The 27,941-nt window shown below is 41.5% G+C and overlaps 1 protein-coding gene across 1 annotated transcript in view; it reads left to right on the forward strand.

Moving 5' to 3' along the window:
* The first annotated feature begins 1,825 nt into the window (after positions 1–1,825).
* skor2 (SKI family transcriptional corepressor 2) overlaps positions 1,826–27,941 on the forward strand; it is a 35,356-nt gene continuing 9,240 nt past the window's right edge. Inside the window, exons 1-7 of the mRNA XM_065016664.1 lie at positions 1,826–2,186; positions 3,451–5,362; positions 7,190–7,253; positions 7,415–7,480; positions 9,607–9,771; positions 13,812–13,879; positions 23,958–24,017. Coding sequence (XP_064872736.1) covers positions 3,539–5,362; positions 7,190–7,253; positions 7,415–7,480; positions 9,607–9,771; positions 13,812–13,879; positions 23,958–24,014 — 2,244 coding nt within the window. The 5' untranslated portion in view covers positions 1,826–2,186; positions 3,451–3,538 and the 3' untranslated portion in view covers positions 24,015–24,017. The remainder of the gene's footprint in view (positions 2,187–3,450; positions 5,363–7,189; positions 7,254–7,414; positions 7,481–9,606; positions 9,772–13,811; positions 13,880–23,957; positions 24,018–27,941) is intronic.

Below are 27,941 nucleotides of genomic sequence, written 5' to 3' on the forward strand. Positions count from 1 at the left end.
TTTTTTTACCATTGTCATTCATATGCGTATACTCACACCCTGAGTGTGTTTCACGGTGTGACGCTACTATACAGCCTACTCTCTTATAGTCCTAGCTGTACTATTCTAACCCTGGACGGTGGGAAGCTTCTGCCGGTTGACGCTGCTGCCTGGCCGCGTGCTCCGGTGCCTTTGCGGAGGCGAGACAAAAGCTCGAGCAATGACATCTAAATTGGTCTAAAGAGAAACAGATGGGGCTCGCCCTGCGTGCTGCTGTCACGACGGTCCGGTTTAGGCCAAAAACGATCTGTTAATATTTATTAAGATGAAGGCAGGGAATATATACAAGCAAAATGATCATTCCATTCCGAAAACAAACGAATTGATTGATAAGTGTAGTATATTTAATATTACATTTAATGTATTTATTTAATAAAAGGCTGAATATTATGTGTAATCAAAGTAGTCTAAATGTAAAGGGGTTTGTTGTATTGACTGAAATCGCATTTATTTGTATTTATAAATATTGACAAATATTTTATTGGAATATCTAGGCTATATTATACCGTTCATCCATCCCAATGACTAAATATATCCAGTCAAACCTGAACCTCTTGTTGGTTATTCATCCTAGTTGTCGTTAATTAATTTAATTCTAATCGGTTTGATCCAGTGTTGATGACGTCATCTCACTACATATCAATACTATTTACATCAATAAACTGTTTAGATAATTGATTAGGTGTTCCGGCTACAAACACTTAATCTGTTTCAGATGAACTGTTTCTCTCTTCCGCCCTGTATCGTTAGTGATGGGAGACATGGTGAGACATATGCGGCCTTCTACAATGATGAAGAAATAGCCGCTCTTTATTACCTTTTCTCCCTCATCTTCTCCTCTCATCTCCGCTTGGAAACTTGATGGATGGATGGATTTCTCTGAATGTTGTCTATGTGGTCTTTAACGGCCAATTTACGGAAGCCCTGAAATTAACTCTTCGTGATGACGACAATTAGAAACTTGCTAAATACTCACGCCAGAATACATGAAATTAGTTAAGTGATTTTAACAAACTGCATAATTTACCTTACATGTTCACTACCCAGTCAGCTGACAGAAGGCATCACAAGCATTTCACGACACCCGCAATAACATCTGCTATAAACACGTGAATTTGACCAATAAAATTGTATTTGATCATATGGCCAATCAAGAAATAGTGAACATTTAAATAACATTGATTTGCTTGGTTCCGCTAGAAGCCTATTGACACACGGTTCATTGTCATAAATATACAATTTCTTCCATGTATTTATGAAACAATGTTAATTTACTAGTCATTCACAGGCCTATTCAATGTTGTGATGACGGCCCATATATGACAAGTCGTACTGTAAATGTAAAACATATTTGGTAGCCTATAAAAGCATTGTTCGCTGTCTTGGTAGAGAAACGTTTTGAAAGGCAAATTTGCTTAGGACAAATAAAATGCAATGTAGAATTACCTGAAGCCATATTGATGAAATGAGTTAGAATTGTTAGCCTATACGCGATTTAGGTTAACACATTGTTTTAGCCTACTCCAGGTTATGTTTGAGTTACACAGCGCCATGAGTTCTGTGATGTAGGACCGACACCGTGTAAAATAGGCCACAGAGGCATTTTAGTTAGTGACATCGACCTACTTATTGTTCATCTCGTTGTTGGTAAGCCTGCTACATATCTGCTGTTTGTGGATTTGTGAGTCAGAGTCCTCATTCAGATTGGAGGTGTACAGCCCGTCTTTAGCCCGGGGCCAGGCTCCTGCATTAGTCTCTTTAGAGTGTTGAGTGTCAGTTAGTGAAACGTCATTGGCTCCTGGCGGAAAGTATCGAGCTAAAAGAGGGGCAGAGCCACGCGCCAATCACGTCCCGTCCGACACCGCCTGCCTCTAGACACGCGCCTTGTCCTTTAAAGGGAATAAGCCAGAGCGCGCTGCGCACTTACTCATCACCGACTGGTAACTTTCTTTTATAGAACAACATATATTCTCTTCTTCTATATTATTTTATAGAGCAACATATTATATCTTCTTCAATATTCGGAATTAATTTACTTCAGTTTTGTAAGGCAGGTGGTTTTTAATGTATCGGTTGTTTTGGGCGAGAGATAAGGGATGTCTTTATTTTCGTAACATTTGGATTTCTGACATCACGCTATAGAGGAGGTAAGATATCCTATTCTGTCCACAGTGTAACAATTGAGGTTTGACGTGTATTATTGTGTTATTAGCCTACATTATTATTTTTGATATTATTATAATTATTTTTATTTTTATTATTATTATAATAATAATAATACTTATTATTATTATTATTATTGTGAGTAGGCCTGTTATTATTATGAGTCTTAATATTAGTTTTGTTGCTATCGGCATCAATGAGCAATAATTATTAGAATTGTGTTATGTTGAAAATGAATTCTGGTCTAAATCTGCTGAAAATCACTAGCATACCGCGCACATTTTGCGACATAATATAGAGCCTTTTAATTGAGAATATCTTGCACAGTAAAATACCTCGACCTTCCCCACTGCACATCTTCTGTCAGTAGGCTATCATGTCGTTGATGTGTATCTTTTCTAGGCCCTGCCGGGATGACCCTCACATGTCGGTTTGATCTACAGGTCAACCTGTATTTTGTCCTATAATGTTACGCGTGCCAAATTACATTATTATTCAGCAGAGTTCACACCAAGCCAGGTCATATATTAATATCATACATACTATTAATAATTGGTTCTATACTGCCTCTCAGAATGAGGTGTTATATAGCCTCCAGTGTTTTGACCAAACATTTGAAGTACAAAATATGTATTGCCATCAACGAAATGGAAGTTCTGTTAAATTACAATTATTTAAATTTTTTATTTCGCCATGTTCAGTTGCAATTCTATAACTTTTTATCAACGTTGTACATTTGTGGGCTATCAACAAATGACCCCCAAAGTAAAATAACTATTGATCTTTTTTTACGAGTAAAGCCTAATGATTCTCTATAATTAGCCTCTATAATTCTCCCAGATGTGCATTGTTGAAAACAGTTCGGCTGCTTCTTGTCTTTGATGCAACATCGTGTCTTTAAGCTTTAAAGTCGAATACGCAGCGGGCTCAGCGGGAGTTGCGTATAACTTACTCTGCAAAATGCGAGAAAATGTTGAACATTTGAAAGTTGAACATTTAGCGCCTACAATACAAACTTAATTTAATGTTTATAATAAAATAATATAAATAAGAAACATAAGAAAGCATATGTGGTATTGCTATTCAATCATCGTCAGGTTCTTCACCATTAGGCATATATTTTATTTTGATAATGATAATTTGATATAATTAAAATAGTAATAATAATCATGATATTTATTTTAACTGAAAATCTGTCTGACTGATGTGCAGTTTGAACTTAATGTTAATGTGTGTGTGGTTTTCCAGCAGAGTATCATCCAGACAGACAGACTGACAGGAGGACTGACTCCACGGTAACACAACCTACTTCCTGGTTACCAACACCAGCGCTACCATGACCACCCCCCCCAGCTCGTTCCAGCAGGAGCCCCTGACCCCCCCCAGACCCCCTCACTCCTCCCTGAAGCCCAACCAGGTGGGTCAAGTGGTTCTGTATGGTGTACCCATCGTCTCCTTGGTGATCGACCATCAGGAGCGGTTGTGTCTGGCCCAGATCTCCAACACTTTGCTGAAGAACTACAGCTATAACGAGATCCACAACCGCCGCGTGGCGCTGGGTATCACCTGTGTTCAGTGCACCCCTGTCCAGTTGGAGATCCTGAGGCGAGCTGGCGCCATGCCCATCTCCTCTCGCCGCTGTGGCATGATCACCAAGCGAGAGGCGGAGCGGCTGTGTAAGTCCTTCCTGGGGGAGAACAACCCCCCCAAACTGCCTGACAACTTCGCCTTTGATGTGTCACACGAGTGTGCCTGGGGTAGTCGTGGTAACTTCATCCCAGCGCGCTACAACAGCAGCAGAGCCAAGTGCATCAAGTGTTCCTACTGCAGCATGTACTTCTCTCCAAACAAGTTCATCTTCCACTCTCACCGTACTCCTGAAGCCAAGTACACCCAGCCGGACGCTGCTAACTTCAACTCCTGGAGACGCCACCTGAAGCTGTCAGATAAAACCCCTCCTGATGACCTGGCGTTTGCCTGGGAGGACGTGAAGGCCATGTTTAATGGTGGCAGCAGGAAGCGGTGTCTACCCTCATCTCACTGCTCCCCCATGGGGCCGGGGAAGGTTGTGAACTCTGGTCTGCCCCACATGATGACCCCTGACCTGGTCCAGAAGAGGAGCCGCTTCGAGGAGGAGGAGGACCTGGATGGAAGCAGCCTGTCTCCCCATAAGAACCCTCGCAGCTACCCGGTGATCCCTGTGCCCAGTAAAGGGTTCGGCATGCTGCAGAAGTTCCCCCCCACCTCCCTGTTCCCCAACCCTTACTCCTTCCCAGCCTTCAGCCTCTGTCAGCAGAAGAAAGATGACAGTGAGGTGGCTGGAGGACAGAAGAACACTGGTCTATCAGGTCTGCTGTGGCCCGGTCGTAAAGACACCTTCTACCCTCCGTTCTGCATGTTCTGGCCTCCTAGGACCGCTGGTGGCCTCCCAGTGCCCACCTACCTGCAGCCACAGCCGTCCGTCAACACCCTATCCTCATTGGCCGAGAGCCCTTCCCTCAGGCAGGCCTTCCTCGACCTATCAGAGCCCTCACAGCCAAGGGCAGGGCCAGACATGAGGGCCACACCCAGGTCAGGCCTGTTTGACCCTGACTCCTCCCCCCTGACCTCTGACCTGCGCCCTGTGACCTCAGAGGGCTGGCTGAAGCTGCTGGATGTCCCGTCTCTCCAGGCCAGGAAAGCCTCCTACCACTCAGCCTTCCGACCCGTCGTCAAGGATGCAGAGAGCGTCGCCAAGCTCCATGGAAACCTGGAGGAGTTTGGTTCGGATCGCCACCTGTCCCCCGCCACCAGCTGCAGCTACGCCTCTGAGAGCGGAGGAGAAGGGGAGGAAGAGGGAGAGGGAGGAGAGAGTGAGGAGGAAGGAGAGGTGGATGTGGAGACCAAGCAGGATGAAGAGGAAGAGGAAAGCTTCAACAGACCAACCCCACCACAGACACACAGCAGCCTGCACCTCCGAGGGCTGACCGAAGGATCAGGACCATGGGAGACCCGAGAGAAAGAGGCTGTCACCTTCCCCTGCAGCCCTGCAGATCACAGCCAGGACCAGAGCAGCAGTAGCCTGCCTGCCTCTCCTCCTGCTCCCCCTGCGAACCTCACACTCTCTCTCCCCAGCCCCACACACACCCCGCTGCCACTGGAGGACCAGGCCTACAAAAATGTAAATATTCCCTTAAGGCACTTTAACTAATTATTATTTAATTGGCGCTGTAGGCTGGCTGATGTAATATGCATAAAGAGATTGATAGTGGCGTCTCCCTGAAGAAATGAAACATCCACAGTGCTCTGATCCCTGATAATAAGAACAGTCCGGTATTGTTTAATGGTCACATTATATCGGTTCTCTCCTTGTCACTTTCTGCCTGTTAGCCTTTCTAATCTGGAACCTGTCGACTCCACATTAACAAGGCTAAGGGAGTTGGTCCCCAACCAGGGGAAACAGTCCTGTTGTACTAATACAAGTGAGGAGACATTCACAGTCTAATAACACTAATGAAGAGACATTCACAGTCTAATAACACTAATGAAGAGACATTCACAGTCTAATAACACTAATGAAGAGACATTCACAGTCTAATAACACTAATGAAGAGACATTCACAGTCTAATAACACTACTGAAGAGACATTCACAGTCTAATAACAACACTACTGAAGAGACATTCACAGTCAAATAGTAACGTCAATGAGGGAGACATTCACAGTCTAATAACACTACTGAAGAGACATTCACAGTCTAATAACAACACTGAAGAGACATTCACAGTCTAATAACACTACTGAAGAGACATTCACAGTCTAATAACAACACTGAAGAGACATTCACAGTCTAATAACACTACTGAAGAGACATTCACAGTCTAATAACACTACTGAAGAGACATTCACAGTCTAATAACAACACTGAAGAGACATTCACAGTCTAATAACACTAATGAAGAGACATTCACAGTCTAATAACACTACTGAAGAGACATTCACAGTCTAATAACAACACTGAAGAGACATTCACAGTCTAATAACACTAATGAGGAGACATTCACAGTCTAATAACACTAATGAAGAGACATTCACAGTCTAATAACACTAATGAAGAGACATTCACAGTCTAATAACACTAATGAAGAGACATTCACAGTCTAATAACACTAATGAGGAGACATTCACAGTCTAATAACACTAATGAAGAGACATTCACAGTCTAATAACACTAATGAAGAGACATTCACAGTCTAATAACACTAATGAAGAGACATTCACAGTCTAATAACAACACTGAAGAGACATTCACAGTCTAATAACAACACTGAAGAGACATTCACAGTCTAATAACACTACTGAAGAGACATTCACAGTCTAATAACACTACTGAAGAGACATTCACAGTCTAATAACACTAATGAGGGAGACATTCACAGTCTAATAGTAACTGTGATGAGAGAGACAGTCCTGCTGTATTGATGCTACAGGCTTCCCATTGGTTAGTAACACTACAGGCTTCCCATTGGTTAGTAACACTACAGGCTTCCCATTGGTTAGTAACACTACAGGCTTCCCATTGGATAGTAACACTATAGGCTTCCCATTGGTTAGTAACACTACAGGCATCCCATTGGTTAGTAACACTACAGGCTTCCCATTGGTTAGTAACACTACAGGATTCCCATTGGTTAGTAACACTACATGATTCCCATTGGTTAGTAACACTACAGGATTCCCATTGGTTAGTAACACTACATGATTCCCATTGGATAGTAACACTACAGGCTTATATTAAGAGTGTTGTTCATGATAGACAAAATTAGAACAAAAGGAGAATTGTTCCACTCCATTCACTCTTCAAGTCTGTGAAGGCCAGAAGCTATTCTAGTGTACACCAGCATTCTCTATCCCAGGACACCAGTGGTTCTATTGTGGGTAGCATTATTAGACTCCTTCTCGGTTTGATGTGCACATGCTAAAACCTCTGTCTTTCTCTGTGTTCTCAGACTCATAAAAGCAGAGACCATGGACTGCCTGTTTACACAACCAAAGAAAACTCCAACATAGCTCGTGAGTTACCTCGTCATCTTATTGGTTTGAAGACATCGGTTCCTTTCTACCAGTTTTCTGTGTGCAGGTGACCAAATCAACTCTGTTCCCTTATAAACAGATGAATGAATGTCCTTCTGTTCTCCTCTTCCTCTCTCATTCTCCTCTTGATGAAAACAAAGAGCCCAGCAGTTTCTTTGTATCAGAGACAGAATCATCTGGCCCAGAGTACTGGAGAGAGACGGCAGGTAAAACCTCTACTATAATATCTAACTGTTTAATCAAGACAGATAAAACCTCTACTATAATATCTAACTGTTTAATCAAGACAGATAAAACCTCTACTATAATATCTAACTGTTTAATCAAGACAGATAAAACCTCTACTATAATATCTAACTGTTTAATCAAGACAGATAAAACCTCTACTATAATATCTAACTGTTTAATCAAGACAGATAAAACCTCTACTATAATATCTAACTGTTTAATCAAGACAGATAAAACCTCTACTACAATATCTAACTGTTTAATCAAGGCAGATAAACCTCCTCTGCAATATCTAACTTTTCTGACTGATTTATCAAGACAGATAAAACCATCACTATAATAGGACATTTATCTAGACAAGGAGAACAGCAGACTCATTCTCCTCTCACAGACCATACTGTAGGTTTACGGATTACTAGAGATACATAAATAGATGGAATAGCTGATAGACTGTGCAAAGGAACATCGGCTGTTTCCAGTGTTCCAATGTGGTCCAGAATGTTTTGTAGATTGTGTTCTACAGGGGGCCATTACAGTTCTAGAATGTGTTCTACAGGGGGCCATTACAGTTCTAGAATGTGTTCTACAGGGAGCCATTACAGTTCAACAAGACAATCAGCTCAACACAGGGAAGGTGACAATCTCCATCTCAACAATATCAAACCCATATAATTGCCTTTTCCCTTGGCAAAACCTTTCATTACAAAGATCACATCTTATTGCCTTTTATATCTGTCACAGAGACATTAAAAGGGTTTTATGACATCTATGCCAACATTCTTATTATGTAGCCCATAATGATATCCTCACATAATGTAGAATTTATTTCAAAAAATTACACGAAACAAATTAAATGAGACCACCTTTGTCTGATTGCTAAACGTCTCCCTGGGCGATGGACGACGTGATTAGACGTTCTGATTCCAAAGACTCTCAGACTCTGTCTTAAGGAGAGGGCTGTTTCTTGGGAGAAAAATAATCTAATTTTCCATTTATGTAATGCAAACTGCCTTGGCTTTGACTATTCACGGTTAATTGACTGTCAAACGAGGTTGTTATCCTGAGGCACTGTCTGCTGATTTGCTTGTCAAATGAGACAGAGAGAGGAGAGGAGCGAGAGAGCGAGAGCAGGCCGTTCCAAATGAGGGAAGTGTTGGGAGGCTTAAGGAGGCAAGACATGAAATGACTAGAGAGGGAAAGAGAGAGGGAGAGAGAGAGATGGAGAGAGAGGGAGATTATACATACAGAGAGGGAGAGAGCGAGGGGGAGATTATATACACAAATGTGCTGGATCGCTTCATTTAAGCCATTTGATTTGCCACATTGTCAGAATTTCAGACACAAACACACAAGACATTTTCAGGTTCATAGATGAAGAAATCAGGCCATAATGGAAACGACACTAACATCGTAGAAGAGTGATAGAACAATATGGTTATCATGGTTACAGGACTACAGTAATACAAATCCACTGTTAACAAACGCAGCATGACTACAGACACTATAGACTGTAGACAGAACAATAGGTTTTACAGGCACCATAAATAACACGGCTACAGACACTATAGACTGCAGACAGAACAATAGGTTTTACAGGCACCATAAATAACAAAAATATTGTTTCAAGTGAATGATATTTCAAGCATTTTAGGGAAAGTGTTTAATTAATGCATTCATCGAGTGGTTTAATTAGTGATTTACATGATCAAGCGTTTTCCATGTTTATTGATTGGTTTATAACATAATGCAACAACATATTGTCTGATCGATATATTCAGTAAAATGAATAGCGGGCACGATTCTAATGAGATCATTAGTGCAGTTTGACATTTAACATTTACAGACATGTGGTTCTATACGGAATGCAATGACCACTGAGAATGTAAATGACAGTAGTTCTCTGAGAACACAGTAGACAGGGCAATAGAAGATCAAAGCCCATCAAGCATCCAGAAAGGTGGAAATATGCAGTTAGACTGACATCTACAGGCCAATGGTTACATTGCAATCAGAGGACTACAGATTATTAGAGGGATAATATAACTCACTGTCCTATTGAGTGCTTGATTCATGCTCAAAATGTATTTTCTTTCCTCCTTTCCAGGGGATCAAACACAAGATGGAAGTTCCCCTGTTCCACTAAAGGAGGATGTTGAGAACATGGAGAAAGAGGAACTCCAGAAGGTTCTATTGGAACAGATCGATCTACGAAGACGACTAGAACAGGAGTTCCACGCTCTGAAGGGAAACTCCCCCTTCCCTGTCTTCCGTAGGTCTACCTCTCTGTCTCTACCCCTAACCCTTCATATCCTAACCCTTCATACCCTAACCCTAACCCTTCATACTCTTAACCCTTCATACCCTAACCCCTCATACCCTAACCCTTCATACCCAAACCCTAACCCTTCATATCATAACCCTAACCCTTCATACTCTTAACCCTTCATACCCTAACCCCTCATACCCTAACCCTTCATACCCAAACCCTAACCCTTCATATCATAACCCTTCATACCCTAACCCTTCATACCCTAACCCCTCATACCCTAACCCTAACCCTTCATACTCTAACCCTTCATACCCTAACCCCTAACCCCTCATACCCTAACCCCCCATACCCTAACCCTAACCCTTCATACTCTAAACCTTCATACCCTAACCCTAACCCAAACCCCTCATACCCTAACCCTTCATATCCTAACCCTTCATACCCTAACCCTTCATACCCTAACCCCTCATACCCTAACCCTAACCCTTCATACCCTAACCCCTCATACCCTAACCCTTCATACCCAAACCCTAACCCTTCATATCCTAACCCTTCATACCCTAACCCTTCATACCCTAACCCTTCATACCCTAACCCTAACCCTTCATGCTCTAACCCTTGATGGCCTAACCCCAACCCCTCATACCCTAACCCTTCATATCCTAACCCTTCATACCCTAAACCTAACCCTTCATACTCTAACCCTTCATACCCTACTCCTTCATATCCTAACCCTTCATATCCTAACCCTTCATACCCTAACCCTAAACCTTCATACTCTAACCATTCATACCCTTTAAAAAAAAATATATATATATATTTTTTTTACCTTTATTTAACCAGGCAAGTCAGTTAAGAACAAATTCTTATTTTCAATGACGGCCTAGGAACAGTGGGTTAACTGCCTGTTCAGGGGCAGAACGACAGATTTGTACCTTGTCAGCTCGGGGGTTTGAACTTGCAACCTTCCGGTTACTAGTCCAACACTCTAACCACTAGGCTACCCTAATTCTAACCCCTCATACCCTAACACTAACCCCTCATACCTTAACCCTAACCCCAACCCCTCATACCCAACCCCTCATACCCTAACCCTTCATATCCTAACCCTTCATACCCTAACCCTTCATATCCTAACCCTTCATATCCTAACCCTTCATACCCTAACCCTAACCCTTCATACTCTAACCCTTTATATCATAACCCCTCATACCCTAAACCCTCATACACAAATCCCCAACCCCTCATACCCTAACCCTCATACCCTAACTCCTCACACCCTAACCCTAACGCTTCATACTCTAACCCTTCATACCCTAACCCTTCATATCCTAACCCTTCATACTCTAACCCTTCATACCCTAACCCCAACCCCTCATACCCAACCCCTCTTACCCTAACCCTTCATATCCCAACCTCTCATACCCTAACCCTTCATATCCTAACCTTTCATACCCTAACCATTCATATCCTATCCATTCATATCCTAACCCTTCATACCCTAACCCTAACCCTTCATACTCTAACCCTTTATATCCTAACCCCTCATACCCTAAACCCTCATACACAAATCCCCAACCCCTCATACCCTAACCCCTCATACCCTAACCCCTCATACCCTAACCCTTCATACTCTAACCCTTCATACCCTAACCCCTAACCCTCATACCCTAACCCTTCATATCCTAACCCTTCATACCCTAACCCTTCATACTCTAACCCTTCATAACCTATCCCCTCATACCCTAACCCTTCATACTCTAACCATTCATACCCTAACCCTAACCCCAACCCCTCATACCCTAACCCTTCATATCCTAACCCGTCATACCCTAACCCTTCATACCCTAACCCTAACCCTTCATACTCTAACCCTTCATACCCTAACCCTAACCCTTCATACTCTAACCATTCATACCCTAACCCTAACCCCAACCCCTCATACCCTAACCCTTCATATCCTAACCCGTCATACCCTAACCCTTCATACCCTAACCCTAACCCTTCATACTCTAACCCTTCATACCCTAACCCAAACCCCAACCCCTCATACCCTAACCCTTCATATCCGAACCCTTCATACCCTAACCCTTCATACCCTAAACCTAACCCTTCATACTCTAACCCTTTATATCCTAACCCCTCATACCCTAACACCTCATACCCTAACCCTAACCCCTCATACCATAACCCCTCAGACCTTAACCCCATACCCTAACCTCTCATACCTAACCCTAGCCCCTCATACCCTAACCCCTCATACCCTAACTTCTCATACCCTAACCCTAACCCCACATACCCTAACCCCTCATAACCTAACCCCTCATACTCTAATCCTAACCCCTCATACCCTAACCCCTCATACCCTAACCCCTCACACCCTAACCCTAACCCCTCATACCCTAACCCCTCATACCCTAACTCCTCACACCCTAACCCTAACCCCTCATACCCTGACCTCTCATACCCTAACCCTAGCCCCTCATACCCTAACCCTAAGCCCTCATACCTTAACCCTAACCCTAAGCCCCATTCCTAACCCCTCATACTCTAACCCTAATCCCTCATACCCTAACCCCTCATATCCTAACCCCTCACACCCTAACCCTAACCCCTCATACCCTAACCCCTCATACCCTAACCTCTCATACCTTGACCTCTCATACCCTAATTCTAACCCCTCATACCCTAACACTAACCCCTCATACCTTAACCCTAACCCCTGATACCATAACCCTAACCCCACATACATTAAACCTAACCCCTCATACCCTAAACCTAACCCTTCATACCCTAACCCCTCATACCTTAACCCCTCATGCCCTAACCCCTTATACCCTAATCCCTCATACCCTAAACCTAACCCTTCATACCTTAACCCTAACCCTCATACCCTAACCCTAACCCCTCATACCTTAACCCTAACCCATCATACCTTAACCCTAACCTTTCATACCCTAATTCTAACCCCTCATACCCTGACCCTAAACTTAACCTTTCATACCTTAACCCTAACCTCTCATACCCTGACCTCTCATACCCTAATTCTGACCCCTCAAACCCTAACCCTAACCCCCTCATACCTTAACCCTATCCCGTCATACCCTAACCCTAACCCCTCATACGTTATCCCCTCATTCTCTAACCCCTCACACCCTAACCCTAACCTTAACCCTTCATACCCTAACCCATCATACCCTGACATCTCATACCCTAATTCTAACCCCTAATACCCTAACCCTGACCCTAACCCTTCATAGCCTAACCCTTCATACCCTGACTTCTCTTACACTAATTCTAACCCCTAATACCCTAACTCTAACCCTTCATACCCTAACCATTCATACCCTGACTTTTCATACCCTAATTCTAACCCCTCATACCCTGACCCTAAACCTAACCCTTCATACCCTAACCTCTCATACCCTGACTTCTCATACCCTAATTCTAACCCCTCATACCCTAACCCTAACCCCTCATACCTTAACCTTAACTCCTCATACCTTAACCCTAACCCCTCATACCCTAACCCCTCATACCACAACCTCTCATACCCCAACCCCTCATACCCTAAACCTAACCCTCATACCCCAACCCCTCATACCCTAAACCTAACCCCTCATACCCTAACCCCTCACACCCTAACCCCTCATACCCTAACCCCTCACACCCTAACCCTCATACCCTAACCCTAACCCCTCATACCCTGACCTCTCATACCCTAACACCTAACCCCTCATACCCAAACCCCTCACACCCAAACCCCTCACACCCAAACCCCTCACACCCTAACCCCTCACACCACAACCGCTCATACCCAAACCCCTCACACCCTAACCCTAACCCCTCACACCCTAACCCCTCATACCCCAACCCCTCACACCCTAACCCTAACCCCTCATACCCTAACCCCTCACACCCTAACCCCTCACACCCTGACTGTTACCCTTAACACCCTAACTTTATTCCATAAATCCCAAATCATTTCCTCATTATCTGGGAGTGTAATTGTGAACTGAATCAATTTTTATCCATCCCAGATCATTTCCAGGACCAGATGAAGCGAGAACTATCGTACAGAGAGGAGATGGTGCAGCAGCTACAAATGGTCAGATCACCTACTACTATACCGTAACATTTATTCTACACTGTCTAACCCTAACCCCTACTACACTGTTACTCTGTCTGATCCTAACCCCAACTACACTGTCTGACCCTAACCCCTACTACACTGTTACTCTGTCTGATCCTAACCCCTACTACACTGTCCGACCCTAACCCCTACTACACTGTTACTCTGTCTGATCCTAACCCCAACTACACTGTCTGACCCTAACCCCTACTACACTGTTACTCTGTCTGATCCTAACCCCTACTACACTGTCTGACCCTAACCCCTACTACACTGTTACTCTGTCTGATCCTAACCCCTACTACACTGTCCGACCCTAACCCCTACTACACTGTTACTCTGTCTGATCCTAACCCCAACTTCACTGTCTGACCCTAACCCCTACTACACTGTTACTCTGTCTGATCCTAACCCCAACTACACTGTCTGACCTTAACCCCTACTACACTGTCTGACCCTAACCCCTACTACACTGTCTGACCCTAACCCCTACTACACTGTTACTCTGTCTGATCCTAACCCCTACTACACTGTCTGACCCTAACCCCTACTACACTGTTACTCTGTCTGATCCTAACCCCTACTACACTGTTACTCTGTCTGACCCTAACCCCTACTACACTGTTACTCTGTCTGATCCTAACCCCAACTACACTGTCTGACCCTAACCCCTACTATACTGTTACACTGTCTGACCCTAACCCCTCCTATACTGTCTGACCCTAACCCCAACTACACTGTCTGACCCTAACCCCTACTACACTGTTACTCTGTCTGATCCTAACCCCAACTACACTGTCTGACCCTAACGCCTACTACACTGTCTGACCCTAACCCCTACTACACTGTTACACTGTCTGATCCTAACCCCAACTACACTGTCTGACCCTAACGCCTACTACACTGTCTGACCCTAACCCCTACTACACTGTCTGACCCTAACCCCTACTACACTGTTACACTGTCTGATCCTAACCCCAACTACACTGTCTGACCCTAACGCCTACTAAACTGTCTGACCCTAACCCCTACTACACTGTTACACTGTCTGACCCTAACCCCAACTACACTGTCTGACCCTAACCCCAACTACACTGTCTGACCCTAACCCCAACTACACTGTCTGACCCTAAACCCTACTACACTGTTACACTGTCTGACCCTAACCCCAACTACACTGTCTGACCCTAACCCCTACTACACTGTCTGACCCTAAGCCCTACTACACTGTCTGACCCTAACCCCTACTACACTGTTACACTGTCTGACCCTAACCCCAACTACACTGTCTGACCCTAACGCCTACTACACTGTCTGACCCTAACGCCTACTACAGTGTCTGACCCTAACCCGTACTTCACTGTCTGACCCTAACCCCTACTACACTGTCTGACCCTAACCCGTACTTCACTGTCTGACCCTAACCCCAACTACACTGTCTGACCCTAACCCCTACTACACTGTTACACTGTCTGACCCTAACCCCTACTACACTGTCTGACCCTAACGCCTACTACACTGTCTGACCCTAACCCCTACTACACTGTTACACTGTCTGACCCTAACCCCAACTACACTGTCTGACCGTAACCCCTACTACACTGTCTGACCCTAACCCCTACTACACTGTTACTCTGTCTGATCCTAACCCCAACTACACTGTCTGACCCTAACGCCTACTACACTGTCTGACCCTAACCCCTACTACACTGTTACACTGTCTGACCCTAACCCCAACTACACTGTCTGACCCTAACCCCAACTACACTGTCTGACCCTAACCCCAACTACACTGTCTGACCCTAAACCCTACTACACTGTTACACTGTCTGACCCTAACCCCAACTACACTGTCTGACCCTAACGCCTACTACACTGTTACTCTGTCTGATCCTAACCCCTACTACACTGTCTGACCCTAACCCCTACTACACTGTTACTCTGTCTGATCCTAACCCCTACTACACTGTCTGACCCTAACCCCTACTACACTGTTACTCTGTCTGATCCTAACCCCAACTACACTGTCTGACCCTAACCCCTACTACACTGTTACTCTGTCTGATCCTAACCCCAACTACACTGTCTGACCTTAACCCCTACTACACTGTCTGACCCTAACCCCTACTACACTGTCTGACCCTAACCCCTACTACACTGTTACTCTGTCTGATCCTAACCCCTACTACACTGTTACTCTGTCTGACCCTAACCCCTACTACACTGTTACTCTGTCTGATCCTAACCCCAACTACACTGTCTGACCCTAACCCCTACTATACTGTTACTCTGTCTGATCCTAACCCCTACTATACTGTTACACTGTCTGACCCTAACCCCTACTATACTGTCTGACCCTAACCCCAACTACACTGTCTGACCCTAACCCCTACTACACTGTTACTCTGTCTGATCCTAACCCCAACTACACTGTCTGACCTTAACCCCTACTACACTGTCTGACCCTAACCCCTACTATACTGTCTGACCCTAACCCCAACTACACTGTCTGACCCTAACCCCTACTACACTGTTACTCTGTCTGATCCTAACCCCAACTACACTGTCTGACCCTAACGCCTACTACACTCTCTGACCCTAACCCCTACTACACTGTTACACTGTCTGATCCTAACCCCAACTACACTGTCTGACCCTAACGCCTACTACACTGTCTGACCCTAACCCCTACTACACTGTCTGACCCTAACCCCTACTATACTGTTACACTGTCTGATCCTAACCCCAACTACACTGTCTGACCCTAACGCCTACTACACTGTCTGACCCTAACCCCTACTACACTGTTACACTGTCTGACCCTAACCCCAACTACACTGTCTGACCCTAACCCCAACTACACTGTCTGACCCTAACCCCAACTACACTGTCTGACCCTAAACCCTACTACACTGTTACACTGTCTGACCCTAACCCCAACTACACTGTCTGACCCTAACCCCTACTACACTGTCTGACCCTAAGCCCTACTACACTGTCTGACCCTAACCCCTACTACACTGTCTGACCCTAACCCCTACTACACTGTTACACTGTCTGACCCTAACCCCAACTACACTGTCTGACCCTAACGCCTACTACACTGTCTGACCCTAACGCCTACTACAGTGTCTGACCCTAACCCGTACTTCACTGTCTGACCCTAACCCCAACTACACTGTCTGACCCTAACGCCTACTACACTGTCTGACCCTAACCCCTACTACACTGTTACACTGTCTGACCCTAACCCCAACTACACTGTCTGACCGTAACCCCTACTACACTGTCTGACCCTAACCCCTACTACACTGTTACTCTGTCTGATCCTAACCCCAACTACACTGTCTGACCCTAACGCCTACTACACTGTCTGACCCTAACCCCTATTACACTGTTACACTGTCTGACCCTAACCCCAACTACACTGTCTGACCCTAACCCCAACTACACTGTCTGACCCTAACCCCAACTACACTGTCTGACCCTAAACCCTACTACACTGTTACACTGTCTGACCCTAACCCCAACTACACTGTCTGACCCTAACCCCTACTACACTGTCTGACCCTAAGCCCTACTACACTGTCTGACCCTAACCCCAACTACACTGTCTGACCCTAACCCCTACTACACTGTCTGACCCTAAGCCCTACTACACTGTCTGACCCTAACCCCTACTACAGTGTCTGACCCTAACCCGTGCTTCACTGTCTGACCCTAACCCCTACTACACTGTCTGACCCTAACCCGTACTTCACTGTCTGACCCTAACCCCAACTACACTGTCTGACCCTAACCCCTACTACACTGTTACACTGTCTGACCCTAACCCCTACTACACTGTCTGACCCTAACGCCTACTACACTGTCTGACCCTAACCCCTACTACACTGTTACACTGTCTGACCCTAACCCCAACTACACTGTCTGACCGTAACCCCTACTACACTGTCTGACCCTAACCCCTACTACACTGTTACACTGTCTGACCCTAACCCCAACTACACTGTCTGACTGTAACCCCTACTACACTGTCTGACCTTAACCCCAACTACACTGTTACACTGTCTGACCCTAACCCCAACTACACTGTCTGACCCTAACCCCTACTACACTGTCTGACCCTAACCCCAACTACACTGTCTGACCCTAAACCTTACTACACGGTCTGACCCTAACCCCTACTACACTGTTACACTGTCTGACCCTAACCCCTACTACACTGTCTGACCCTAAGCCTTTTCTGATTAATCCTTTTCTGATTAATCCTATTCTGATTAATCCTATTCTGATTAATCCTATTCTGATTAATCCTATTCTGATTAATCCTATTCTGATTAATCCTATTCTGATTAATCTTATTGTGATTAACCTGTTATTGATGAACCTGTTTAGCGGGATTGATTTGACAACATCCAGTGAAATTGCAGAGCGCCAAATTCAAACTACAGAAATATCAAAAATATAAATGTAATACATCACAATAGAGTTTAACATCTTGTTAATCCATCCCCAGTGTCAGATTTCAAAAAGGCTTTACGGCAAAAGCAGACCATGCGATTATCTGAGGACAGCGCCCCGCATACAAACACATGAAAATAATTTTCAACCAGGCAGATGGCGACACAAAAGTCAGAAATAATGATATGATACATCCCTTACCTTTGAAGATCTTCTTTTTGCAATCCCATATGTCTCAGTGACACAATGAACATCACAAATGGTCCAATTTGTATGTCGCTCTGGATAAGAGCGTCTGCTAAATGACTTAAATGTAAATGTAAATGTCCTTTTGTTCGATGATGTCCTTCTTCATATCCAAAAAAGGTCCATTTATTTGGCGCGTTTGATTCAGAAATGCACCGGTTCCAACTCGCCCAACATGACTACAAAGTATCTAATAAGTTACCTGTAAACTTTGTCCAAACATTTCAAACAACGTTCCTAATCCAACCTCAGGTAACAACGTTCCTAATCCAACCTCAGGTATCCTAAAATGTAAATAATTGATCAAAATTATGACGTGATAAACTGTTTCCAATACCGGATAAAAAGCATGTGAAGCGCGTTCCAGTCCACCTGGAGTGACACTTACAAAGAACAGCCATACTTCTTCATTTCTCAAAAGAAAAACATTGAACAATTTCTAAAGACTGTTGACATCTAGTGGAAGCCATAGGAACTGCAAGCACGTTCCTATTAATCAGGGCTTCCCATAGAAAACCATTGGGAAATTTTTTCCCTGGATGGTTTGTCCTCCGGGTTTCGCCTGTCAAATCAGACATTATTTTAACAGTTGTAGAAACTTTAGAGTGTTTTCTATCCAAATCTACTTATATACATATCCTAGGTTCTGGGCCTGAGTCGCAGGCAGTTTACTTTGCGCACACTTTTCATCCGGATGTGAAAATACTGCACCCGATCCCTAAGAAGTGTTTAATACTTTTCTGATTGTCCCATCCTGTATTTCATTGTATTTCAAATATATATCAAACAAGCATCTGACATGCCTTTCAAGGCTAGGAAGTTCATTTGTAGCAGTAGCCAATGAGATGAACAGTTGAACATATTGGAATCAGTCACACTCTGCATCTGCTTGTCAGTTACACAGTACCAGTCAATAGTTTGGACACACCTACTCATTTAAGGGTTTTTCAATTTTTTTTTCAATTTTTTACATTGTAGAATAATAGTTAAGACGTTAAAACTATGAAATAACATATGGAATCATGTAGTAACCAAAAAAGTGTTAAACAAATCAAAAAATAGTTTATATTTTAGATTCTTCAAAGTAGCCACCCTTTGCCTTGATGACAGCTTTGCACACTCTTGGCATTCTCTCAACCAGCTTCACCTGGTATGATTTTCCAACAGTCTTGAAGGAGTATTCTGAGCACTGCTTTTCCTTCACTCTATGGTTCAATTCATCCCAAACCATCTCGAATGGGTTGAGGTCGGGTGGTTGTGGAGGCCAGGTCATTTGATGCAGCACTCCATCACTCTCTGTTATTTCATAGTTTTGATGTCTTCACTTTTCTTTCTACAATGAATAAAATATTAAAAATAGGGAAAAACCCTAAAATGACTATGTGTGTCCAAACTTTTGACTGGTACTGTATATAGCTGTCTATATCCTGCTCTCCAATTACATATAGCTGTGTTCTCCAGTTATATATAGCTGTGTTCTCCAGTTATATATAGCTATATATATCCTGTTCTCCATTTATATATAGCTGTTTTCTCCAGTTATATATCACTGTTTTCTCCAGTTATATATCTCTGTGTTCTCCAGTTATATATAGCTGTGTTCTCCAGTTATATATAGCTGTGTTCTCCAGTTATATATAGCTGTGTTCTCCAGTTATATATATATTGTTCTCCAGTTATATATCTCTGTGTTCTCCAGTTATATATAGCTGTTTTCTCCAGTTATATATAGCTGTGTTCTCCAGTTATATATATATTGTTCTCCAGTTATATATCTCTGTGTTCTCCAGTTATATATAGCTGTTTTCTCCAGTTATATATAGCTGTGTTCTCCAGTTATATATAGCTGTGTTCTCCAGTTAAATATAGCTGTGTTCTCCAGTTATATATAGCTGTGTTCTCCAGTTATATATAGCTGTGTTCTCCAGTTATATATAGCTGTGTTCTCCAGTTATATATAGCTGTGTTCTCCAGTTATATATAGCTGTGTTCTCCAGTTATATATAGCTGTGTTCTCCAGTTATATATAGCTGTGTTCTCCAGTTAAATATAGCTGTGTTCTCCAGTTATATATAGCTGTGTTCTCCAGTTATATATAGCTGTGTTCTCCAGTTATATATAGCTGTGTTCTCCAGTTATATATAGCTGTGTTCTCCAGCTATATATAGATGTGTTCTCCAGTTATATATAGCTGTGTTCTCCAGTTATATATAGCTGTGTTCTCCAGTTATATATCTCTGTGTTCTCCAGTTATATATAGCTATATATATCCTGTTCTCCATTTATATATAGCTGTGTTCTCCAGTTATATATAGCTGTGTTCTCCAGTTATATATAGCTGTGTTCTCCAGTTATATATAGCTGTGTTCTCCAGTTATATATAGCTGTGTTCTCCAGTTATATATAGCTGTGTTCTCCAGTTATATATAGCTATATATATCCTGTTCTCCATTTATATATAGCTATGTTCTCCAGTTATATATAGCTATAGATATCCTGTTCTCCAGTTATATATAGCTGTGTTCTCCAGTTATATATCTCTGTGTTCTCCAGTTATATATAGCTGTGTTCTCCAGTTATATATAGCTATGTTATCCAGTTATATATAGCTATATATATCCTGTTCTCCATGTATATATAGCTGTTTTCTCCAGTTATATATCACTGTTTTCTCCAGTTATATATAGCTGTGTTCTCCAGTTATATATCGCTGTGTTCTCCAGTTATATATAGCTGTGTTCTCCAGTTATATATAGCTGTGTTCTCCAGTTAAATATAGCTGTGTTCTCCAGTTATATATCTCTGTGTTCTCCAGTTATATATAGCTGTGTTCTCCAGTTATATATAGCTGTGTTCTCCAGTTAAATATAGCTGTGTTCTCCAGTTATATATAGCTGTGTTCTCCAGTTATATATAGCTGTTTTCTCCAGTTATATATAGCTGTGTTCTCCAGTTATATATAGCTGTGTTCTCCAGTTATATATAGCTATGTTCTCCAGTTATATATCGCTGTGTTCTCCAGTTATATATAGCTGTGTTCTCCAGTTAAATATAGCTGTGTTCTCCAGTTATATATCTCTGTGTTCTCCAGTTATATATATCTGTGTTCTCCAGTTATATACCTCTGTTTTCTCCAGTTATATATAGCTGTGTTCTCCAGTTATATATAGCTGTGTTCTCCAGTTATATATAGCTGTGTTCTCCAGTTATATATAGCTGTGTTCTCCAGTTATATATCTCTGTGTTCTCCAGTTATATATAGCTGTGTTCTCCATTTATATATAGCTGTGTTCTCCAGTTATATATAGCTGTGTTCTCCAGTTATATATCTCTGTTTTCTCCAGTTATATATAGCTGTGTTCTCCAGTTATATATAGCTGTGTTCTCCAGTAATATATAGCTGTGTTCTCCAGTTATATATAGCTGTGTTCTCCAGTTATATATAGCTGTGTTCTCCAGTTATATATAGCTGTGTTCTCCAGTTATATATAGCTGTGTTCTCCAGTAATATATAGCTGTGTTCTCCAGTTATATATCGCTGTGTTCTCCAGTTATATATAGCTATGTTCTCCAGTTATATATAGCTATATATATCCTGTTCTCCATTTATATATAGCTGTGTTCTCCAGTTATATATAGCTGTGTTCTCCAGTTATATATAGTTGTGTTCTCCAGTTATATATAGCTGTGTTCTCCAGTTATATATAGCTGTGTTCTCCAGTTATATATAGCTATGTTCTCCAGTTATATATAGCTATATATATCCTGTTCTCCATTTATATATAGCTGTGTTCTCCAGTTATATATCGCTGTGTTCTCCAGTTATATATAGCTGTGTTCTCCAGTTATATATAGCTGTGTTCTCCAGTTATATATAGCTGTGTTCTCCAGTTATATATAGCTGTGTTCTCCAGTAATATATAGCTGTGTTCTCCAGTTATATATCGCTGTGTTCTCCAGTTATATATAGCTATGTTCTCCAGTTATATATAGCTATATATATCCTGTTCTCCATTTATATATAGCTGTGTTCTCCAGTTATATATAGCTGTGTTCTCCAGTTATATATAGTTGTGTTCTCCAGTTATATATAGCTGTGTTCTCCAGTTATATATAGTTGTGTTCTCCAGTTATATATAGCTATGTTCTCCAGTTATATACAGCTATATATATCCTGTTCTCCATTTATATATAGCTGTGTTCTCCAGTTATATATCGCTGTGTTCTCCAGTTATATATAGCTGTGTTCTCCAGTTATATATAGCTGTGTTCTCCAGTTATATATAGCTGTGTTCTCCAGTTATATATAGCTGTGTTCTCCAGTTATATATAGCTGTGTTCTCCAGCAATATATAGCTGTGTTCTCCAGTTATATATAGCTATGTTCTCCAGTTATATATAGCTATATATATCCTGTTCTCCATTTATATATAGCTATGTTCTCCAGTTATATATAGCTATATATATCCTGTTCTCCAGTTATATATAGCTGTGTTCTCCAGTTATATATAGCTGTGTTCTCCAGTTATATATCGCTGTGTTCTCCAGTTATATATAGCTATGTTCTCCAGTTATATATAGCTATATATATCCTGTTCTCCATTTATATATAGCTGTGTTCTCCAGTTATATATCGCTGTGTTCTCCAGTTATATATAGCTGTGTTCTCCAGTTAAATATAGCTGTGTTCTCCAGTTATATATCTCTGTGTTCTCCAGTTATATATAGCTGTGTTCTCCAGTTATATATCTCTGTTTTCTCCAGTTATATATAGCTGTGTTCTCCAGTTATATATAGCTGTGTTCTCCAGTTATATATAGCTGTGTTCTCCAGTTATATATAGCTGTGTTCTCCAGTTATATATCACTGTTTTCTCCAGTTATATATAGCTGTGTTCTCCAGTTATATATAGCTGTGTTCTCCAGTTATATATAGCTGTGTTCTCCAGTTATATATAGCTGTGTTCTCCAGTTATATATCGCTGTGTTCTCCAGTTATATATAGCTGTGATCTCCAGTTATATATAGCTGTGTTCTCCAGTTATATATAGCTCTGTTCTCCAGTTATATATAGCTGTGTTCGTGTTTAGTCTGTAATGATGTATCTGATTCAGAGGAGGAGCTGATGGTTCTGTCTATAGTTTACAGTCTGTAATGATAGATCTGAACACCCTTAAGTATGAGGTTGTGTTATGAGTATCTAACCCTAGAGTGAAGGGAGGTTCAGAACAATCAATTTATATTTGTTTGCAAATCAAATGCGCTAAATAAATGTCAATGACTGCATAACAAGGTATATCTGTAAGTACACTGGACTAATGTTATTTTTCTACCTTGTTCTTCAGATGCCAAACATCATCCGGAAAGAAAAGATCACATCACATCTTAACAAAAAGAGCTAAATTGTAAGTACCTTCTTGATGGTTTTAGAACATTCAGTGTTTTGTGAAGGCGATGGAAAATATGTTGTTGTGGGGGAGTTTAAAATAGGGGGGAGGGGTTCTAAGCTGACGTGGACTTGTTTTAAGATGGTCATTACTGAGGATAATTTTGCTATTTGATTTACAATTTTAGGACCCCTAAGAATAAAATAATATATATACAAATTATTTAAAATAAGTATTGAATTTGGCCTTTACAAAATAGCCCAGAGAATAGCATAGAATAACACAGTTAAAACATAAATCATAATGAACAAGGTTTTGAAGTGTCTGTCCTAAATATAGGATATCTAAAAAAAACTCAGCTATATATGTATACAGTTAAAGTCGGATGTTTACATACACTTAGGTTGGAGTCATTAAAACTCATTTTTCAACCACTCCACAAATTTCTTGTTAACAAACTATAGTTTTAGCAAGTCGGTTCGGACATCTACTTTGTGCATGACACAAGTAATTTTCCCAACAATTGTTTACAGACAGATCATTTCACTTATAATTCACGGTATCACAATTCCAGTGGGTCAGAAGTTTACATACCCTAAGTTGACTGTGCCTTTAAACAGCTTGGAAAATTCCAGAAAATGATGTCATGGCTTTAGAGGCTTCTGATAGGCTAATTGAAACCATTTGAGTTAATTAGAGGTGTACCTGTGGATGTTTTTCAAGGCCTACCTTCAAACTTATTGCCTCTTTGCTTGACATCATGGGAAAATCAAAAGAAACAGCCAAGACTTCAGAAAAAATTGTAGACCTCCACAAGCCTGGTTCATCCTTGGGAACAATTTCCAAATGCCTGAAGGTACCACGTTCATCTGTACAAACAATAGTACGCAAGTATAAACACCATGGCACCACGAAGCCGTCATACCGGTAGGGAAGGAGACCCCATTTTCTCCTAGAGATGAACACACTTTGGTGTGAAAAGTGCAAATCAATCCAAAAGAACAACAGCAAAGGACCTTGTGAAGATGCTGGAAAAAAACAGGTACAAAAGTATCTATATCCACAGTAAAAACAAGTCCTATATCGACCTGAAATGCCTCTCAGCAAGGAATAAGCCACTGCTCCAAAACTGCCATTAAAAAAGCCAGACTACAGTTTGCAACTGCATATAGAGACAGAGATTGTACTTTTAGGAGAAATGACCTCTGGTCTGATGAAACAAAAATAGAACTGTTTGGCGATAATGACCATTGTTATGTTTGGAGGAAAAAGGGGGCGGCTAGCCGAAGAACACCATCCCAACCATGAAGCACGGTGGGTGGGGGGCAGCATCATGTTGTGGGGGTGCTTTGCTGGAGGAGGGGCTGGTGCACTGCACAAAATAGATGGCTTCATGAGAAAGGACAATTATGTAGAAATATTAAAGCAACATCTCAAGACATCAGTCAGGAAGTTAAAGATTGGTCACAAATGGGTCTTCCAAATGGACAAGTACCAATTGAGTGTATGTAAACTTCTGACCCACTGGGAATGTGATGAAAGGAATAAAAGCTGAAATAAATAATTGTCTCTACTACTATTCTGACATTTCACATTCTTAAAATAAAGTGGTGATCCTAACTTTTCTATTTTTTAATTTTTAATTGTACCTTTATTTAACTAGGCAAGTCAGTTAAGAACAAATTCTTATTTGCAATGAAGGCCTAGGAACAGTGGGGTTAACTGCCTGTTCAGGGGCCTAAGACAGGGAATCTTTACTTGGATTAAATGTCAGGAATTGTGAAAAACTGAGTTTAAATATACTTGGCTAAGGTGTATGTAAACTTCCGACTTCAACTGTATATATATATTTATTTATTTGAACACATACTTAACGCGTTTTTGGGCACAAAACTACCTTCATACTTCCATTCATTTTTTAAACCGTTACTGGTTATCTTCAGACGGATCTAGTGACAGCGATTTACGGCTGTAGTTCTTTCACCGCAGGAAGTGCAACATGACATGATGTAGGTGGATGCGGTGGATTGAGACGAACCGGTGCGTTCAAAAAGTATCCACACCCCTTGACTTTTTCCACATTTTATTGTTTATTATTTTATTATTCATTTTAATTTTTTTAATTTAATTGTTTTAATAATTCATTGGTTTTAATTGTTCTTTTTTTTTGTCAACGAACTACATCAAACATGTCATAGTGGAAGAAACATTTGTAAAGACTAATATATTTTGATTAGATGTTGATACATGAAGCACGGGGGTTGAGGGATGAGGTCACATGTTGTATTGTCAAACATCTTCACATCCTTTTTTTTGTCCTTTTTTTCATAGTTTTCTGTTTTAGTATTGAGCCAATACATGTTACAATCATTTTGGCAGCTATTACAACTGTGAGTCTTTCTGGGTAAGTCTCTAAGAGCTTTGCACATCTGGATTGTACAACATTTGCCCATTTTTTTTTTTTTTACATTCTTCAAACTCTGTCAAATTGGTTGTTGCTCATTGCTAGACAACCATTTTCAGGTCTTGCCATAGGTTTCCAAGCAGATTCAAGTCAAAACTGTATCTGGGCCCCTCAGAAACACTGTCTTCTTGGTAAGAAACTACAGTGCAGATTTGGCCTTGTATTTTAGATTACTGTCCTGCTGAAAGGTAAACTTGTCTCCCAGTGTCTGGTGGAAAGCAGACAGAACCAGGTTTTCCTTTAGGATATTGCCTGTGCTTATCTCCATTCCATTTATTTTTTTATCCTGAAAAACTCCCTAGTCCTTGCAAATGACAAGCATACCCATAACAGTATGCAGCCACCACTATGCATGAAAATATGGAGACTGGTACTCATGGATGTGATTTGCCCCAAACAGAACACTTTGTATTCAGTACAGAATGTGTATTGCTTTGCCACATGTTTTTGCAGTATTACTTTAGTGCCTTGTTGCAAACAGGATTCATGTTCTGGAATAATTTTATTCTGTACAGGCTTCCTTCCTTTCACTCTGTCATTTAGGTTAGTATTGTGGAGTAACTACAATGGTGTTGATCCATCCTCAGTTTTCTCCCATCACCGCCATTAAACTCTGTAACTGTTTTAAAGTCACCATTGGCCTCATGGTGAAATCCCTGAGATGTTTCCTTCCTCTCCAGCAACTGAGTTAGAAAGGACACCTGTATGTTTGTAGTGACTGGGTGTATTGATACACCATCCAAAGTGTAATTAATAACTTCAACATGCTCAAAGGGATATTCAACGTCAGATTTTTTTTATACATCTACCACATCTAGCCTTCTATGCGAGGCTTTGAAAACCTCCCTGGTCTTTGTGTTTGAATCTGTGTTTGAAATTCACTGCTCAACTGAGGGGCCTGACAGATGTATGTTTGGGGTACAGAGATGTGGTAGTCATTCAGGAAATCATGTTAAACACTATTATTGTCCACAGAGTGAGTCCATGCAATGTGTTATTTTACTCCTGAACTTATTTAGGCTTGCCATAACAAAGGGCTTGAATACTTATTGACTCTACATTTCGGCTTTTAATGTTTAATTCATTTGTAAAAAATGTTGAAAAACATAACTCAAAGTTTGCTATTTTGGGGTATTATCTGTAGGCCAGGGACAAAAAGAAAATCAATTTTAAATTCATGCTGTAACACAACACAATGTGGAAGAAGTCAAAGGGTGTGAATAGTTTCTGAATGCACTGGACACACTGGGGTCTGAAAAGATTAACACCCTTGATAAAGATGAGTACAAATTACTGTGTAAAATAAATAATTTGCGACCTTTTACCTTAGAGGCTACTGCCCTGTATACAGACTTGTTAAATATGTGACCAATAACATCTGTTAAATATGTGACCAATAACATCTGCTAAATATGTGACCAATAACATCTGTTAAATATGTGACCAATAACATCTGTTAAATATGGACCAATAACATC

The sequence above is a fragment of the Oncorhynchus nerka genome, linkage group LG4 (assembly GCF_034236695.1).
Source record: "Oncorhynchus nerka isolate Pitt River linkage group LG4, Oner_Uvic_2.0, whole genome shotgun sequence".
In the NCBI taxonomy this organism is placed as follows: domain Eukaryota; kingdom Metazoa; phylum Chordata; class Actinopteri; order Salmoniformes; family Salmonidae; genus Oncorhynchus; species Oncorhynchus nerka.